Source organism: Anas platyrhynchos, chromosome 8 (assembly GCF_047663525.1).
Source record: "Anas platyrhynchos isolate ZD024472 breed Pekin duck chromosome 8, IASCAAS_PekinDuck_T2T, whole genome shotgun sequence".
In the NCBI taxonomy this organism is placed as follows: Eukaryota; Metazoa; Chordata; class Aves; order Anseriformes; family Anatidae; genus Anas; species Anas platyrhynchos.
In genome coordinates this window covers 13009721-13028028 of record NC_092594.1, presented here as the reverse complement: position 1 = coordinate 13028028, position 18308 = coordinate 13009721, and the positions used below count along the sequence as shown (strand labels likewise).

At 36.7% G+C, this 18308-nt stretch overlaps 2 protein-coding genes across 10 annotated transcripts in view; one reads left to right on the top strand and one right to left on the bottom strand.

Annotated features, from left to right (window-relative positions):
* The first annotated feature begins 59 nt into the window (after positions 1-59).
* Positions 60-18308, top strand: part of HENMT1 (HEN methyltransferase 1) — a 25275-nt gene continuing 7026 nt past the window's right edge. Inside the window, exons 1-9 of one of the 9 annotated variants that reach the window (XR_011811108.1) lie at positions 60-258; positions 1410-1535; positions 3278-3409; positions 4253-4365; positions 5468-5602; positions 5878-6060; positions 6789-6966; positions 8507-8984; positions 12669-12738. Coding sequence is in view for 7 of the 9 variants with exons in the window: in XM_072041936.1 (XP_071898037.1) it covers positions 1521-1535; positions 3278-3409; positions 4253-4365; positions 5468-5602; positions 5878-6060; positions 6789-6966; positions 8507-8917 (1167 nt within the window). In the remaining 2 variants the exon portion in view is untranslated. Of the gene's footprint in view, positions 259-1409; positions 1624-2130; positions 2775-3272; positions 3410-3767; positions 3929-4252; positions 4366-5467; positions 5603-5877; positions 6061-6788; positions 6967-8506; positions 10131-12668; positions 12993-18308 lie in introns of those variants that run through there. The other 8 variants (XR_011811109.1, XM_005028543.5, XM_072041936.1 and 5 more) reach the window with 8 other exon arrangements.
* EEIG2 (EEIG family member 2) overlaps positions 13109-18308 on the bottom strand; it is a 22248-nt gene continuing 17048 nt past the window's right edge. The window contains exons 7-11 of the mRNA XM_027463684.3: positions 17273-17368; positions 16505-16691; positions 16287-16414; positions 15888-15957; positions 13109-15556 (exon numbers count right to left, since the gene is read on the bottom strand). Coding sequence (XP_027319485.1) covers positions 15514-15556; positions 15888-15957; positions 16287-16414; positions 16505-16691; positions 17273-17368 — 524 coding nt within the window. The 3' untranslated portion in view covers positions 13109-15513. The remainder of the gene's footprint in view (positions 15557-15887; positions 15958-16286; positions 16415-16504; positions 16692-17272; positions 17369-18308) is intronic.

The following is an 18308-nucleotide window of genomic DNA, read 5'->3' as shown; positions in this document are numbered from 1 at the left end:
TCCCCGCGGGGCCGCGCGGCCGGGCTGGGGGGAGGGGCCCGCGGAGAGCGGGAGCGGGGCGGGGGCGGCGCCTCACGCTGAGGGGGGGGCGCCGCGGGGCGGTTACGGCCGTTAAACGGCACGGAGGGCAAAGGGGCTGCGCTTAGCAATCCCGTGCCGCTTTTATAATAGGTTTTATGATAATTGCTAACAGGGACCAACAAACTGCGCCGGTTTTGGCTGGGATACCTGAGAGACAAAATCAACTTACGTTTTCAGGTTGTATTTAACTTATTACTCGAGTTTCCCACAGTTTTTTTCATTGCATGCTCTTGTAAAAGCAACCTCCCCTCCCCCCACCTATTAAACCTATTATTTGGGTTTAATATTTTTCCCTCATCAACAAAAGGGAGACAATGCAAGGTTTAGAAGAGTAGTAAAGGCGCTGTAAACACCAAATGGCTGCAACAAAACCGAAATTCCACCAAAGTTACTGCAAACTGTGCATGGTGGAAGAAAACAAACCCAGTTGTACACACAGACACGAGATCCAGGTTTCTCAGCTTGTCAGGAAATGAGTGGAGGGTGAAGTTGTGGAAGCATCCATGGAAATCACCTCTCTACACTCGGGTGATTTAACACCAATTGAGATTTTGAATTTAAAAAACAGGAAATTAATACCACTGGAAGTAGCAATACACTACCTTCACTCTTCATTACACGCCCAAGATTCAAGACCTGAGAAAGAGTACCTCATCTTCATTACTCAGGTCTTTTAATCTACCTTGGAGCAGTGCTCATACTATAGCATTATCGGACCACAGCAGTTAACAGTTTCTCTAAACTGCCTGCTCTGCTATCTAGGCTTTTCATTCCTGTTTTCTAAGAATAACTTCACCAGCCGCCCTTCGGCCTGCACTTCCATGTCATCTAATTTCCAACAATTGGAGGACTCTGCTGTCATCATCATCATTGCTTCTGCAGTAAACATCCACTTAATCTACAAAATTAAAAGAACTAATCACAAAATAAATTCTGAAATAGAATCTTTATAGCAATAAAGTAATCTTATTCTGCAGACAGCTAGAGCAGTAACTTTACTTTGAAGTTGAGGGGTTGGTTTTTTTTGTTTGTTTAGCATAGCCTTGACTCTTTGAGCATGTCCTTCATTTTTCTTGCATAATCACTTCAGGACAGCTTGCATTTGTTATCATTTATATTGCCACAATTGTTTATTCACATATTGCTATTTTTTTTCTCATATTTCCTCTTGGAATATTTAGTATGTTCCAGAAACTCAGTGTTCTTGCTCTGTAAAAGTTATCATTTTTGTAATTCTTACACAGTTCCTGTTTTGTGGTGATGCCGCAAGCTTAAGTTTAGCTGGAACCTATAATCCATTTGCTTCAAATTAGATTTTCTTCCCTCAGGCATCCCAGCTGGTCTTCATACAGAATCAGAGCCAAAGGAAAAAAAATCAACAAGAAAGTGATTTTGACTTGCAAAGAGTAAGGAACTACATATAATTACAAAAAAGGAAGATGATGGTGATGTGTGTAAGAGCTCACTTCTCATTCACATAGATTAATTGAGAATTTTTCTGGAACAGGCATGATCTGTTAGTTGAAGCTCAGAAGAAAGACGGTAATACCTAGTCATAAAACATTCTTAAATTTGGTTTGGGCGGAATGATTGTTAGCTCTTGAGTGATAGATTAAATAGTACTGATACGTGGATTTTCCTGTCAAATGTCAGTGTGGACTGGTGTCTTCTGGCAGCGGCACTGCATTAGTTTTCTTTTGCTATCATATTTAATTATATGTATTGCAACTTCAAAGGGAAAGTACAGGAACTCCACACCGTTGTTTTTCTCATCCCAAGAGCATTAAATAAATGTCAGCAGTTTAGGATTTCTTGATTAATGCATTTCTACTGTGAGATGCATTTCTTTATAACCACGATTTGTTGCACTCTTTGTAGTACAAATAGAATTAATTCCATAAGAATAATCCACAGAATTTTGCTGAAATTTATTTTCTGGTAATTTTGAAGGATTGACAAACAGCAGTACATTTTGGAGTACTGTTAGAAAATTGTACAAATTAACGTGTTACTATAAATAGGATTTTGTAGGATACCAGAATCTATAGAATATTTAAGCCAGGAAATACAAAACTAATAATGAACTATATCATCTCTCTCTGAGGTAGAAAAATATTATGTGCAGTATATAGATGGTACAATTGAAACGGAGATACTAAATGATGGTTGAAGACTAAATAGTAACTCAACGGCCCAAAAGAGCAAATGCATTATAAACCACAGAGCTTTCATCAGACATTCTGAGTATCAACCTATCACATCTTGCTCATGTGTCCTTGTTACAGTGTGTTTTCTAAAATCAAAACCTAATTGAAGGGTAAAATGAATTTACTGGATTAATCAGAGGGATTTCATGGGGATTACTGTCCAGGCAAGTGTTTCTGTGTATGGCCAGCTTTGGCTGTATGGGTCCTTAAGTCTGCTGGGAGGAAAAATCCTACAAAAAATGATTGGTCAGGTTTTGTGTATCCTTTAAAGTAAACTTCTTGTATGATTAGAGATTGGTATTAGTGCAGCACTTATTTAAAGCCTGTTTGCCATCCACATTCTGTTTGGCTTACCCGCTCTCAGGCTGCCTTGCCTGTGCTCTGGTCAGCACTTGAGCTGTTGTAACGAAAGGAGTTGTAGAATTGTAGACCTGCTACTCACACCAGAAGTGAGTATGAGCAAGAGGCCAGCACTGCTCCTCTAAGGTAACTGAGAGACGAGCTCCCCCGGCCCCTCTCCGCTCCCTCCTGCTGCCCCTGCGACCGCTTGCGGGAGGTGGGCGGCGGGGGAGAAAATGGAGGGCAAGGTGCTGGCAGGAGGGCGGCAGGTGCTGAGGCTGAGAAATTGATTTTTTCTGTCCTTGACGGAAAAGTTAAGGAACGTTTGATGTTGTAGTCGTGCCAACACCATGGAGGATGGCCATGTTCTGGATGGGGAAGAACAATAAATTATGAAACACGCGTTTTTAAAAATGTGTATAATATATGATTGCTTTATAAAAGGGTTATTCCCATCACTGTACGTGGATGGGGCAGCTACAGCCTAGTTGTGCTAATTCCTGTTTTTTTGTCATTCTCTAAACACAACAGGGACCAGGCCTTCCCCTGCCTAATTGTTAATTTGTTGCCACTGAAGACAGCAAATTCTGTATTTTGACATTATAGAGTACTTAAGAAAATCTTTTTTTATATATTTATTATTATTTCAGACTTACCAAAATACAATGGATGAGAACTTTCAAGAAGAACGGTGTACTGGCATGATCAAATTCACACCACCATTGTACAAACAACGGTACCAGTTTGTTAAAGATTTAGTGGGAAAATACAAACCTAAGAAGGTTGGTGTACTTTGTCTTTTTGCATTATAAATTTGAAAAAAAATACATTAGGTATTTCAGAAAGGTGGGAAATGACTAGATAATCCGGTGACCTAATTAGCAAGCAACAGTACTGGAGGAGCAGTTGTTAAAACTGAACTGCTTTAAGAGAAATCTTATGATCTTGTTTGTTTGTTTTATCAGGAATTAATATAATTAATGCTAGTTGATGGGAAAAGGGGAAATATGAACAAGAAAAATGCCTTAGCATTTCCTATCTTGGAGAGTAGTTAGCATTCTGGTTGTAATTTAATGTTGAAGACTTCAGTTCAAGTGTCTCTCATCATAGTGTTTTTGTTTTTTAAAAAACTTTCTAAAGCTTTTAGGTCCACGTACACTATTGGGTTTACATCATCATTGACATAGATGCTTTCAGATGAGAAGTGACGTTAACAGTGTGGGATTACGTAAGGCTAACTTTTCTCCACCTAAAAGTCTGATTGATGACTCCTGTTCCTCCTCCAAGCTATCCTGGGGCTGGTGAGCCTACAGCTTTAATACTTACTCCCTCAAATCACTAAAGTATGATATTATGTCTTCATGTGGAAGGCATTCTCTGGAGTCAGTGAATGATGTACATGCGTTTGTTTATAGCTGTAATAACAAAAGGTCAACCCACTTTAAGCATCTTGTAAGATCCTCATATTATTTTTAACATTTTTTAACTTTGTCTAGCCTGCTAGAAGTTAGAATCGTGAAACGTTTTATCATTATGATATTTTGATTATAAATACAGAATTATTTATGAAAGTCTCAAATTATTTAATGTATAAGTGCTCCGTATTTCTAATATCTAATTTACAGGTGGCAGATTTAGGATGTGCAGACTGTACACTTCTCTGGATGCTGAAATTCTACAATTGCATTGAAGTGTTAGCTGGGCTAGATATCTGTGCAAGTGTGATGAAAGAGAAAATGTAAGCTTTTGCATTGTGTTTTTTTAAGGCTTATGATTGGTTTGACCTACTGGCAAGATACATAATTTATAGTCAGTCATTTCAAAATGAGGGCAAATGCGGAAATACCAGCTTCGCAAATGGAGAGCTATCCATTGCTAATTGGTTATGATGCAGGCTGTGTCAGATTTGCTGGGAGGATTGCTGGGCTTTAACATCCCCTAGTGCAGCAGAAGGCTGTGGCCATGAGGTGTACATCTGAGAAATAGACTATTTGGAAAGATACAAATACCTCGAGTGTAGCTGATGTTACTCAGTTTATGCTCATACATGAGATAATTGTATGCAAAACTGATCTTTTTGAAATGGGCACATTACACTTCTGGTCACTGTGGTGGTGCCTTCGTTTTTGTTCACCCATTTGAAATGGGAAGGCTAGCTCAGTGGTTTGTGTTTGACTTATAAAGCTCTAAAACTTGAAGTTTGTATGATGTTTGAGGCATGGGGCAGACTTCTGAGGAACACCGAAGTTTTTCTCTTGAAAGGTGTTTTCAATTCAAAGCTTGATATGGTTTCAATGAATATGTATCATCTAGATGCTGATCTTGTCATTTGCTTTCTCAAGAATGAAGGAAATAAACCTTTTATTAAGTTTAATTTATTTTTTTCTGATGCAGTCTTTCAGAATTAAATTTGCACATATATTTTACTTTATTTTCACTTCTTTTTACCTTTTTTTTTTTTTTAATTTGAAAAAATACATTAATATGCTTGCTTCGTAACTTCTCCGAAAATCCTGTAAAGCAGGTCTAAAACAGACTTACCATGTTTCTAGAGTTGAGCTATTGTCAGAATTTACAGTATCTTCTCTGTGCAAGTGTTTGGAATATAGTGAAAATTTTTGTAAACTTGAAGGACAATTGCTGGCTTAATTCCTCTGCTCTTTCTGTCCTATTGCAGATGGTCATCAAACATGCTTTTGTGTTGTTTTTGTTCTGTAAATATTTAACCTTTTGGAGATTTCCAAAGTATCTAGGTAGGGCATTTGCTAGTACAGTTGCATGCAAAATTCATCTTGTCCTAAGGGCCTTTGTATAGTATCGTGTTTTTAATGCTTTTATAGGCACAGGTTGTATCCTCTTCCTGCTGATTATTTGCAGCCATCTGAAAGATCCTTAACTGTTACACTGCATCACGGCTCAGTTGCGCATGAAGATCCCTGCATGCTTGGTTTTGACTTGGTGACATGCATTGAATTGTGAGTATTAGGCCAACATGCTGTGTTTTTCTAAACTCATTAGGGTTTAAGAATTTTATTCATAATCTAAACAAGACTTGATCAAACCTCTCAAATAGAGGAGTAGCAAAATGTTGCATCTTCTAAGTTGTGCTTAAAATTAATTACACCAAGAAATTCAAGTGGTGCTAGCTCATTGTGGCAAAAGGAGATGCCACAATTTGAATTTGATTGGCTAAGAAAATTAAAATGCAGTAGGGCCTTTTTAAAGGACATATGTAAATGTATGCTTGCAGGATAGAGCACCTGGAAGAATCAGAGCTAGAGAAGTTTCCTGAAGTGGTGTTTGGTTTCATGGCTCCAACCATGGTGGTTATCAGTACTCCAAATTCTGAATTTAACCCCTTGCTTCCAGGAGTGACAGTTTTCAGGCATCAAGACCACAAATTTGAATGGGACCGAGCACAATTTCAAAGTTGGTGAGTTTACTAACCATATGCAGACAGTTTTGAGTGCTAAGTAATGTGAAAGAGGAATATAGATTCGGAGGGGTTTGTATATGTGGTTTGCTCTCAGAGTTTGACGCCTACTGATTTGGTGAAATGTTTCTTGGCTGTTGTAAATAGTTAAGTATGCACTGTGGGTGTTGTGTTTTATGATGAGTTGGCTTGCTTTTACTCTAACTGCTCTGCAAAAAAATATTTAAATTTTGTCATACATTACTGTTACACTTAGTGTGTTTCAAGTGTAAAGTACTAAATAAGCCCTTTCACATAGTAATACCCTGCTGTAGAAAAGCTTCATGGAAACAGAAGGATTGTGCTCACTATGTACGGTGTGTAATCAAGGCACTCAGTCACCCTGGGCCTTTCTGTAATAGAACACGAGCAGATTTATGAAATAATAATTACAATAGAAGAATGATTTAAATAAAGTTAATGATGGTTTAGTGGATTCTGGCACAACGAAAGACTTGATGCAAAACACGCAACCAGGAGAGGGTTGAACTAAGATACAGCAGTAAGTTTTGGTTGCCTAAGTTTGTGATACTAAATGATTCAGACTGGTAGGAATACGGTTATGGCTCTGATCCAGCAGAAGCCTTTATAGTGCTTATCTTCAGGCATGTATTCTCGCATCTGAGGGAATGCATCTTTATCGCATTAAAGATGAATATTTATTATGATCAAAACATGTTTTCTTTTAGGGCTTTAGATGCTGCTAAACGCTATGGTTACTCAGTGGAATTTACTGGTGTAGGGAACCCACCAACAGGAATGGAGGATGTTGGGTTTTGTACCCAAATAGCCGTGTTTGTTAAAAAATATCCTCAAACCAGTGAACCAGCGCAGTCTAAGAAACCCACTGAAGCAGCTTACAAAACAGTAAGTATTCTTTTTTTCCTTTAGGAAGATGAATATAGAATAAAACTTTCTATGACCTGCTGGTGACGCTGTTCTTGCTATAGTCTACTGTTGCTGTCTGGTCTTAGCTCCAATTAACACAAACCAATCACCTCTAAAAACTCAGAGTCTATGACTTGTGTTTCTAATTGTATGAAGGCCTTTAACCTCTCAATTTTTTGCTAAATAGCAATATGGATAATTATTCTTGTTTCACCAGACTGTTATCCTTAGAATGAAAATTCTCCATTTTTACAGGTATACTCTGACACTATAATTTTCTTCTAATCACTTTTTACTTTATCATAAGGCCATTAAGTGTGTTGGCACTGATACAGACTGTTATACATTCGTACAAAATAAAAAGCATGAAGAAGTATTTCTAAAGTCTTGAAGAACTGCATAACCTTGTCAAATATACTACTTAAGGCGTTTTCCTGAAATTGCATTGACAAGAGCTGTTTTCTGTGGTTGGCCTTACTGTCTAGTGTTTCTTACACCCTAGCTTTAGGGTTTTCAGGTAACTGGTTCAGGCTTTTTGCAAAGTCATAGGATCTTGCAAAGTACCCTGTTCTCTAGTGGTACACAGGAAATCTTTCTTTTTTGTTGTTGTTGTTGTTTTTAGGACTAAATGGTTTGAAGCTTTGTGGTAAAGGTTTGTGTATACCTGTTTTTCAGAAAACAAACAAAACAGCAAAACCAACAAAAGACCTTTTTGGACTGATTGTTTTATGATTAGATACATGTAGTTCTTTATGACTGAGGGACATTGGTTTCAGTGACACACTTCTGTGTTCCCTTGCTGTGCTCTTAGGACTGGTGTAGATCCAACATTTCTATGTAGTTACATAACCATTTTGTGGGAATAAATCAACAGTTCAAGATCTCATCAGAAAGTAATGAGAAATTGTTATATACTTCCAACTTCAGTGGCAGTGTTTGGTATAAGGCAGTTACTAGTAAGCTAGTGGGAATGAGGTTGTCTACCAGATTTCTTTAACTTCTTGGAGAATAGCTCAGCATAGCACATAAAACATGTTCACTGATTTTTTGATGTCACAATGTTTTTTAGCATTCTCCGCATCTGAGAGAAACTTGTAATGGTTTGCTCTGAAAACAGAATAAAAGGCGTATTTGCAGTCCTAGTTTCTAGATCAATTTAGAACCTATGTAGCCATGGAATTGTCACCAGAGCCTCGTGATCAGTAATTTGTGAAGAGAATGATTAAAAAGAATTAAATAATTGCAGGGCTTTACCTGGCCTGATTTAAAAGTACAACTTGTAGATTAAAGCCTGATTTTTATTTTTTAATTTATTACCTTTTCTAATCACCACTGTAGTTCTAATATATAAAATCAAGTCATATTGTCCAGTTTTTCAGTACCTGAAAATGTTTAAAGTCCAAAAATGAAACAGGACTGAATCAAAGTGGTTTGCATTTTAGAAGCTTTTTGACAAGTGTGTGTTTAAAATCAGAATCTGTGGTAATAAGTGTTTTGTATGTTCCTGCATGTTGTAAAGGTCTTCAGAGCAGTGTATCCAAGTCTTAAAGATGAGAAGTACCTGCAGAGTGCAGTGGTCAGTGAAGTTATGTTCACAGCACATGCCATTAAACGAAGTCTGCTGGACCATTTAGTGTCAGAACAAGAGGACTATAATGATGATCCTACTGAGAGAAAATTGCAACTCCAACATTCAGTGAACTGTTTTTCAGAAGAACTTGAAACACTGGCTGTTGAAAAAAGCATGGAGCCACTTACCAATGGAAGTGTGGTTTATATACCTCTAAGGAAAATATTTTCTTTTCCTAAAGTGAATCAACTTTGTGGTACCTTTGAGAAGTTGCGCGAGCTTATTACTGGCAAGGTCACACTGAGCAGCGATGGTTCTGCTGTGGTGCTCGATACTGACCATGAAAACGAAGAGAATTAGATCACAGATTTCTCATTTAAAGTTAAATTAAAGTAATGAAAGTATTGACTTTAGTAGCTATAGAATGGTATGTTTTGTATGGTAACTATAACCACAAAATCATTCTTAAACTTAAACCCAGTTGTGTATCCGTTCTGACAAAGATTCATAATCACACTTGGGATTTTGAGGTGGAGTATCAGGTGCTAAAAAAGAATTAATTTCATGAAGCAAAATTGTGTGTTTGCCGTTATGATGTTGAAGCTATCATGACTAGACTCTTGGTAATATTTTGCTAGCTTCAAGGGCGGTTGATAACACAGAACTACATTGTCATGCTGAATAATAGTGTCAGACATAGATTTGGGGCAAGGTTGTTTTTTGTTTTGTTTTTAATAGAACAAAATTTATGAATGCCTTGTTCAAGATGAGCATGTGCCCAGCCTTGGTAAAAAACAAATGTTATTCTAGTAGATGTCTGTGACATTCCAGTTTAAAGGTCAGTAAATTCAACAATCAGAGAAAGTACCAGGATGTTGAATTTAAGGTGACAAAAAAGGGGGATTTAGTCCTATGTCTTTATCCAGTCTCTTGTTAACGGCTGGTTGGGAAAATAATATGCATCTCGCAACTTTCCAGAAGCTGAATTTCAGCAATTTGGAACTGCTATCTTTGACTGTTGTGTTTTTGAAAAAATGAAAACCCTGTCATTGTGAATGCCAACCTGGACCCAGTTATGAAAAAGTATCTGCATTTTCATTAATTAACCAAAAGGCTGCATTTATCTTTCACAGTATCATTGGCAGCCTGGAATAAGCTAGTACTATTGGAACTGATTGATATTTGTGAAACAGGATTTTTACAGTTTTCTGAAAAAAAAAAAAATGTGTAAGCCGTGACTGTTTCTTAGAGAGGATGGTTGCATTCTACCTTACATTTTTTTTGAGTTTGTTTAAAGTTGGTCCAGGTGAGAGACTAGGCATAAAAGGAAAAGGCAGCTGTAATTCTTGGAATTGAGAAGTGGTATGTAGTCTATAGCAGGCTGTGTTTCAAGGAAAAGGGAATTACTTACCATGTTCTGTCTAATTTTTTATATATATTTTTTTAATTAAGCTTACTTTAACTTTCCTTTTTGGGAGATTGTTCTCCCACAAAAAATAGACATGGATTATTAAAAGTAATATACTAGTCAGAAGTACTTATTAGAATTAATTAAAATTAATCTTGAATACAATATTGGGAATGGTTTCACTTTTGAAAATGAACTTGCCATACTCTCTACGTTACAAAGTAAGCATAGCTGTTTGAGAGTGGGCATGGTAGCACTGGTTTGCTATTAGAAAATCCCCACAGTTCACTGTATGGTTTAGCGTAGTTAGGGTTTTGTACCACGGAGCTTCTTCTCGTGTAGTCTCTTCTTGAAACATTACTTCAGTGTGCTTTGTAGCATGGTCAATTGAAAGTGAGGAAAACGGAGTGGGGAGAGGATCTGTCAGATTTGGAATGATAGGTGCTTTGAGTGCTGTATTCAGGTAGCATCTCATTACAGGGATGTCTTGTGAACAGCCAAGAGTGTATACAAGTACACACTTGTCTTCTGCAAACGTCGTACCCCTAAGTCTTCATAGCTCTATTTGGAAAATGGATGAGGTGAATATTTGGTGGACTGAGCTGAGGGACACAAACAGTAATCTAGTTTTTAAGGGCTTGATGAATTCTACCTTTCTTCTTTGTAAAAGGGTAGAGGTGTTGTTGTTGTTGTTGTTTTTTATTTGTTTGTTTTTTAATGATAGTTTGGGCAAGTATCAGGTCTTATATTCTTGCTTATGCCTTTCCTGCGCAAAAATCTAATGTCAAATGACAGATGTTTGGCCATATCTGTTCAGTGTTCCTTATTACATGTATGCATACTGAAACTGAAGACTCTATTACATATCATATCCAGAAGACCTATTTGGAATATATACATTTTAATTGAGGCTGCTACCTTTTAGTGAAATAAGCTCTATCATTTTGTGTGCCAGCTTTCCAGGTTTCCACTGGCTTAAATCAGTTTTAATTAAAGAAGTCTTCTTTAAAGGATTGAGTTAATAGTCTTTTCAGGAGCAGTTAAGCCCTCTCACACAATTCATTGTGCACAGCTCTCTGTTTATCAGCTTGATGGTTCTGTTATTAGGCCTTCACTGTGTCACATTTAAACTTGTAGCATGAAACCGACCAAGGTCAATTATGATGTCTGGAATCAGGATGCTGAAAATAAGTTTATGAAGAGTAGATTTTTTAAGTTGCATGTGGCCATATTACCAGAAGATGGCACACACATCTCAAAACAGGTCAACCTTAGGTTGTTCAAAACTAAAATTCAAATCAGGTAAATCTGATTGACATTTTGATAAAACATTCTGATGTGAGAAATATGTATCTATTACTATCACAGGAATTGTATAAAAAGATAACAGGTATAATAACTATTTGCTCCATTTCTATTTACTTTGCATCGAATGGCTTTATGTTAAGATTTTGACTTTGGGCTTCACACAGAAGAGAAACTGCTATAGGAATTGCGTTTAGTTCCCTAGAAAGCCCAGTTGCTGTATAGGCTGAAGCTGGGTCCAAGAAGAATTTGGTCTGCTTTTACTTTTTTGCATTTATTCTTTTATAAAACTTTCTTAATGAGGGTTGGTAAGCAGATTTCTATATACTGCACTATTGAAGGCTTTGGGGGTGGAATTGCTACTGATTTGGCAGAAGAAAATCTCAGTGAAAGCCTTTTCAGTTACTTTAGCAATTTTGTGTGTAATTAGTATCAAAGTGAATTAAGAACATCAGAAGCCCAAATTTACTGTTGCGAAATCTTAAAAGTAGAATAAGCTCACACCCAGATGTGTTCAATGCATTGTGGCATCAAAACCAAAGCAGGGAAGTGGAGAAAGCGCACAAAAAAAAAAAAAAAAAAAAAGCCAAGATGGTAAAAATTAGAGTGGAGTATCCTGAATATAAAGAAAGGAACTATTTAGCAAGTTAATAAGGATTGATTTTGGCCAGAAGGGCTCAACAGAGCCTAAATCTGAGAGCCTGGAGGCACCTAAGTTTCTATTTTCCCAAACCTTTCTCAGCTAATAAACTTCTGATCTGTGTTGGGCCCAGCACAGGTGGGCTTCCAAGTTATTAGGCTCTATTTCACACTCATTACCATTATATTGATAAATGAGGTTTGGATCATTCAGTTAGGTTATGTGTAACTCAGGGTTAGTTTTAAGGACGTTCCTGTTTTTCCCTTTAAATTGAGTTGAAGGAACACAGGCATCTGAAATGACAGAAGAGTTCTTATGCAAAAGTCCTTTGCGTTTCCTTCCTGATATACAAATGGACCACATTTTATGCAGTAATGTATGCAAGCAATTTGCTGGGAACTTTCCAAAATCTAATGCAGTGGCACTACTGTATATTTAAGTGAAGATACTGGGGAAACATTAGCAGATCATAAGAGAAGGCAGTTAAAAAACAAACCCCCAAAATGAGGGCCATGTTTACAACTGTGTGATCAGTTTTAGCTGTTGGAAGAGCAGTGTGTACAACTCTGAACTTAGGCAAAGCTTTATTTGATATCTTGCTCATGTATTCCTTCATTTAAAAAAAAAAAAAAGTGGAAGGAATGTAACTTAATGATTATTGGTTTCTAATAGTTAAGCAACACTGTGAAAATAACCTGCCCCACAGAAATGTTAAGAAATGTATTGAGAATATCTGTCTCTCCCCTTCTTGTTGGCAGATCCTGCTGTGTGGTGATACAGGGAATTGCATTGTCTAAGCTGTCGCAGACACTTGGACTGGTCCAACAGGTAGGAGAGGAGAGCAGGCACGAATGAGCAGCTAGCTGGGGAGAAGGCAGAACTACTTACATTAGAAAGAATTTTATTAAGTCATTTTTCTTCCATTTTAATCTTTCCCTCTGTGTTGTTAGCTCATGTCAGAAGGTCCATAAAATGCACCCATGTGTTCAGTGATAGCATCTATAGTGTTGAGGGATAGCACGGGTAGTTCTGGTGCTTTGTATCTCGTTTTTTTTTTTGTTTAAAAGTAAAATTGTTTCCCAGACTACAATAATGATTGGGTCTTGATATACTACGTATGTGTTTGAAACAGTGGTGCACAGTGTTATTTTCATTATTTTCCTTCCAGCTTAAACAATAACCATGTGTAAACAGCACATTTTCCTTGCAACATGAGTTTATTGCGTCTGAAACATTTACATTAAATACAGTTTAAAAACATATCCCAAACAGTTCACAACATGTGTTCAATATTCTTACAACACAGTTTACAAAAAATATCCAAGTATGAAGGTTATGTTCCACTTAAAATATGCACAATTACAGAATCACTACATAGAGAGTTTTAGCTTGAAGTGTGAACAATAAAATGGTACAACACAGCTTTATTTAAAGCTTGATTTCCATGTAAACTTCCTTCCTACTTAAAAGATCTTCTCAGTCAAGAAACAGCAGTTTCTAGTAAACAAAATACCTAAGCTATGGCAGTTACCTGTGTCTTTTAACACAGAATACAAATCTAGGCTATGGAAATTTCCTTAAGAATTACGTAAGCAGCTGTACAACACTTTTTTTACATTTCTTCTTACTATGCCTATTTTTCCTAATAAACTTAAGTAAACTACCATCTAACTACTACTGGTTTTAACAGATTTGTCAAAAAGTCTAGCAGTGTCCAGGAGTACTGAAAGCAACATAATTCAAATTTCATGCATCTTTTGGCTTGCAGTAGGATATTTTTGACAAAATAGGTATATAAAAGGAAACTTATGCTCTGACAGATACTATACTAATAGTTATTTGTTTTCTGTTTAAAATTCCTGTGAAGAAATGGATAGATAATACCACATTTCTATTAACAGCAGCTAAAATAGAATATTTGTGTTAATTCTTTTTACCCATTAAAACGCTTAGAGATTATGGTTTACAGTAGGAAATAAGTGTTGAAGTACCGTAACTGAGGAACAATTCATACTTAGTAACACTACTCAAGCTTCAAACTCTGAAATTTCCTTAAGAAATTTCTTTAAGAAATAATTTCCTTAAAAAATAAGAGTTTAATAACTACTCTGGATTTATGGAAAACAAATAAGGCTTACTTATACTTCAGTATAAAAGAATGTCAAACATCAATTTGGGAAGAATTTAAAGCTTTCTAAGATGGCCATGCAATTTTTATTTGTATTTAATCTAAGCCTTACTGATTAACAATACAATCAATTGTAACAAAATACAGGTCACATGCAATTTGCAGTTAAAAATACAGCAGATCCGAGCCTACATTCGAAACATGTCACCTAGCACATTACTTGAAAGATGGAATCTTTCATAATTCTTAATGCAAATTTGAAGAGATCTTTCATCTTTTCTGTCTGGCAGGCAGATGGCTATTTGTGCAAATTTAAATACAGTACATTGACCTTAACGTAACAGTGGACAGATAGCGAAGGAGTAAGTGTTCAACATCAAAAGACGAATTTGTTGCACGTTAATTCCTTTTCAGAGTGCAGAATATGTCTACAATAAAGTGCTTCTCTTAATAAGTTATACTGGTAGCAGTTTAGATGTTTACCTAGTTTTAAAGCTTAAGTTGTTTAGTAAATATTTTAATATCCCTGTACCTCCCCTATCCTTCAAGGCACCTTCAAAATGCAAGCAGAACACTAACTGGGAAGAGGTAAGCTACAATAAAAAGTTCAAAGTGGTAGTAAACTATTGATAAGGTTTGTAAACAGTCCCATCCCTCTGAATCTTAGGGCTTGTGCATTATTGAAGCAAGTTTCTGTTGGAAGAAGCATTTGAACTCCAGAGTTAGCAATCCTTAGGGACACAGCCAGCTTTCTTGATAATACACTACTGTGCCACATTTTCATGTGGTATCCTGCTTCTTTTGTTACTTGTACAAAACCATCTTATTTGATGTATGTAAGCCTCTAGACTTCAAGTAACGCAACCTATTATGGGCTGGTTTAGATCTATTGAGTCTTTTTTAATGCATGTACATTTCACCTCCATTAACGCAACCTTATGAGAAGGTTTTGGTTATGATGAAAATATATTTGGGTTGTTCTGTGGAAGCCATAACCTTCACCTGGTACTAACTTTTGACTGGATAGAAGGAGTTAGCTTCTTTAAGACTTCAATGACAGGTACAGTCAAAATTGAGGCTAATTGGTTTCTTCAGGTCTGTTTAAGGCTTTCTGGAACTTCTTTAGAAAAGAAGATGTGGAGCACATGACCCCACGTGACCTCTGCTGTGAAATACTAAAATAGGATCCACTTAATCATGTTTCTAAAAAGTGAATAACTTGAAAAGTTATTCTCTAACATCAGATACAGCTTACAAAACCTGTCCAAGTGCTTTCACAATGTATACAGAGCTTTATCTTCTATGGTATCAAGGCAATGTTTAGCTATATGAGCAGGAGGCATTCCATTACTTTTCCAGAAGAAGTTCTCACTGAGTTCATCTTGGCTTTCACAGCTCTTGCAAGAGAGTGAACTTGAAGAAAAGTATCAATGCCAGAGTTCCACGTTCTCCGCTTCTGTTCAAGTCATTCTAGTCTAACGTTTTATCACCACCTGCTCATATGCTCCAGATCCAACTCTGAAAATGTTTGTAAGAAATCAGATGAGTTGCAATTAAAATAGAAGTTAAAGAAGTTAAGTTTGAAACACTACACATAACTGAGAACTTTGGAACTAAGACTTCAGGACCTCCAAAAGTAGTGTTTTCAGCTGGCACATCAGTTTGATTTTAGAATAAACCTTTGTGTTCTGGTTTACAGCCTGACAATCTAGTTCTTTTGGTGCCACAAGAATGATAAAGAACAGAAAGACGAAAAGATCACGAATGTAGATACAGAATAATTGCTGTGTAAGATACATGTACATTTCTGTTTAGTGTTACTCATTGATTAGTCATTCAGGCTACATACCTGTTAGGTAGATGATGGCTTCCAAAAGAAGTGCTTCCACCAGGGCCCACAAATAATCTTAAGCCTTCCTCTAGAAAGCAAGACAATTCATTTGTTAGCTTCATTTCTAAAACTGACATTTTAAATCTACCAATTTGGTAACTGATCCTTTGCAGGTTAGAGGTTGGAGAACCTAACTTCCCTGTAGGTTTGTCCCTGCTGTTATCTTTTTGAGAAAAGCAATTGACTGGGAAAGTTACTGGAGTCATGCAACAAGGGTCTTTTCAACTTCTGGGAACAGGATCAAGCATATGCAGAGTCCTTACAATTACAAGCAACAGGGACTACGAAGAGAGTCAGTTTTCTTAAGGCCTTTAATGTGCATCAACTTTCCCTAAGCTTCCTTATTTCTCTCCATACCTTCTGCACTTGAGTCTAAACTGAAGTCTTGACTCTGGAGTATTTTTTCAACTACATCATCAGCATCAACTCTGGTAGCATCAACCCTCTTCAGCTGTGACTCCACAGAGTCTTGTTTTACAGGATGTCTGCAGAAAGAAATATATTGAGAGGTCTTAGAAGTGATACAGTAAATTCTGTTTTGCTTCTGCTAGGTAAGGCTTTCAAGTTGAGCATACCTGCAAAGTTTTTCTGATGATGCATCTTTAATAGATGTATCAATGTTGGTTTCAGTTACTTTTGGATCCATCTCTTCACAGGGCCCTAGAATACTTCCAATTCCTGTTGAGGTGCTGCCTTCTGAGGTGTTTCTCCTGTGGCACAGTTCAGACATACTGGATGACCTGGAGTGAGATGTGCTGTAGCCTGTTGGGAGAACACAGGAGAGCTAGATTAGGTATGCTGCTGACAGCCTTGGTCATCAATTGTCTTTTACAAAGCAGAATTGGTGTTTTGTCTTCTTGAAAAGGAACTTCAAAAGACTTGCGAGTATATATACGTATATGCATACACCGAGTAGACAATACATTTTGGTTTTTGTATTCTAGCATGTGTTGTTTTCCTTTTCTTCTGAATAACTTAGTTTCCTAACAATTACAATAACGTGGTGTCATTACTTCCTCTTAAACTTTCAGAGCTGAGTCTCCATTCATAAGCCATTTATTTTTATCCATGTAAATAATCTTTCAGATACATTAATTGGAGTAGCAAAGCTCAGGGAAAAAGCTTCCTTGCATTTGAACAGGTCATGTACCATTATGCTTTTAAGAGGAGAAAATGTTACTTTTCCCCACAACCCCTCCCACACCTGAAACTCCTAGGAAAAGGTTTCAAGTTCACACTGTTTTGTTTTTTTTAAACATAGAAGTATACTTATTGTCTACAGTCTAAAAGCATGGAAGCTAATAAAAAATGCAACAATTCATAAAGAAATGGTTAACAGCTACCTGACAGTTTTGACTGCTGACTTGCATAGCTTGATGTTCTGGAATGTCCGCATGCACCAAGTTCATCTGGGACTGAGGCACTCTTTGATGAAAGATCTGCAAAACATGCAAGTCAGAAAGGTCCTAAAGCCAACTTTATTATCACTTTGCCTGTAGTCTTGATTAGACTCCAATGTCAGATTTCCCAAAGGGATTTAGTGATTTCACACTGTTTTTTTATGAACCTTGACAAAGATGCAACTGCTCAAAAATACTGTGCATGTTAAGGAATTCTCTTAAAAGAAAAATCCATTAGGAATGTAGTAATATGGTTCTGCCCCAATAAAATTGAGAGTAGCATTAAGTTAAACTATTTTCTAAGAAGTACAGTTCTAGATTTGTCTGTACTGGGGACACTGAAGAGACTGCCATGCTTTTCATAATAGAATAGCGTGTGAAGTGTTTTCTAATAGAAAGTACATAAAACAACTGTGGTTAAGATGAATTAAGCTGTGTTTAGGGTGGAAATTAATAATCCGTATAAGGGCCTCAAACTTGTTTTTAAAAAAATCAACCCATAATACAGTATTTTCATACTAATCATTTTTTCATATTGTTTACATATATAATTTCAGATAAACGACTTCAATTTTTAAAAATGTATAGAGCTTTCACTGTTCAAAATTTGGGGATAGGTGTATCCCTAAAGACCTGATTCATAAATTGAAAATCAAGGGCCAAATTAAACGTACTGTTGAAACACAAATCCAAAGCAAATCAAGAAATGTGTCACACAGAAAATGAATGATTTTAAATATTAAAAAGAAGACAGGCCATCAAGCCCATTTTCTCTCTTTCTGTGAAATAAACTGTTACAGAAGTAAAAAAGAGGGATTCTACTGCTGTTATTTAAGATAAGGTATCTGAGCAAATAAACCAAAGAAGGTCCCTTTGTGAGACAACTGACAACATCCCTTTAAGATGAGGAGTATTTCATGTGTCTCCTTGAAGCTATGAAGCCAGTTAAAAAAGAATTGAGAAGTTAAGAACATTATTT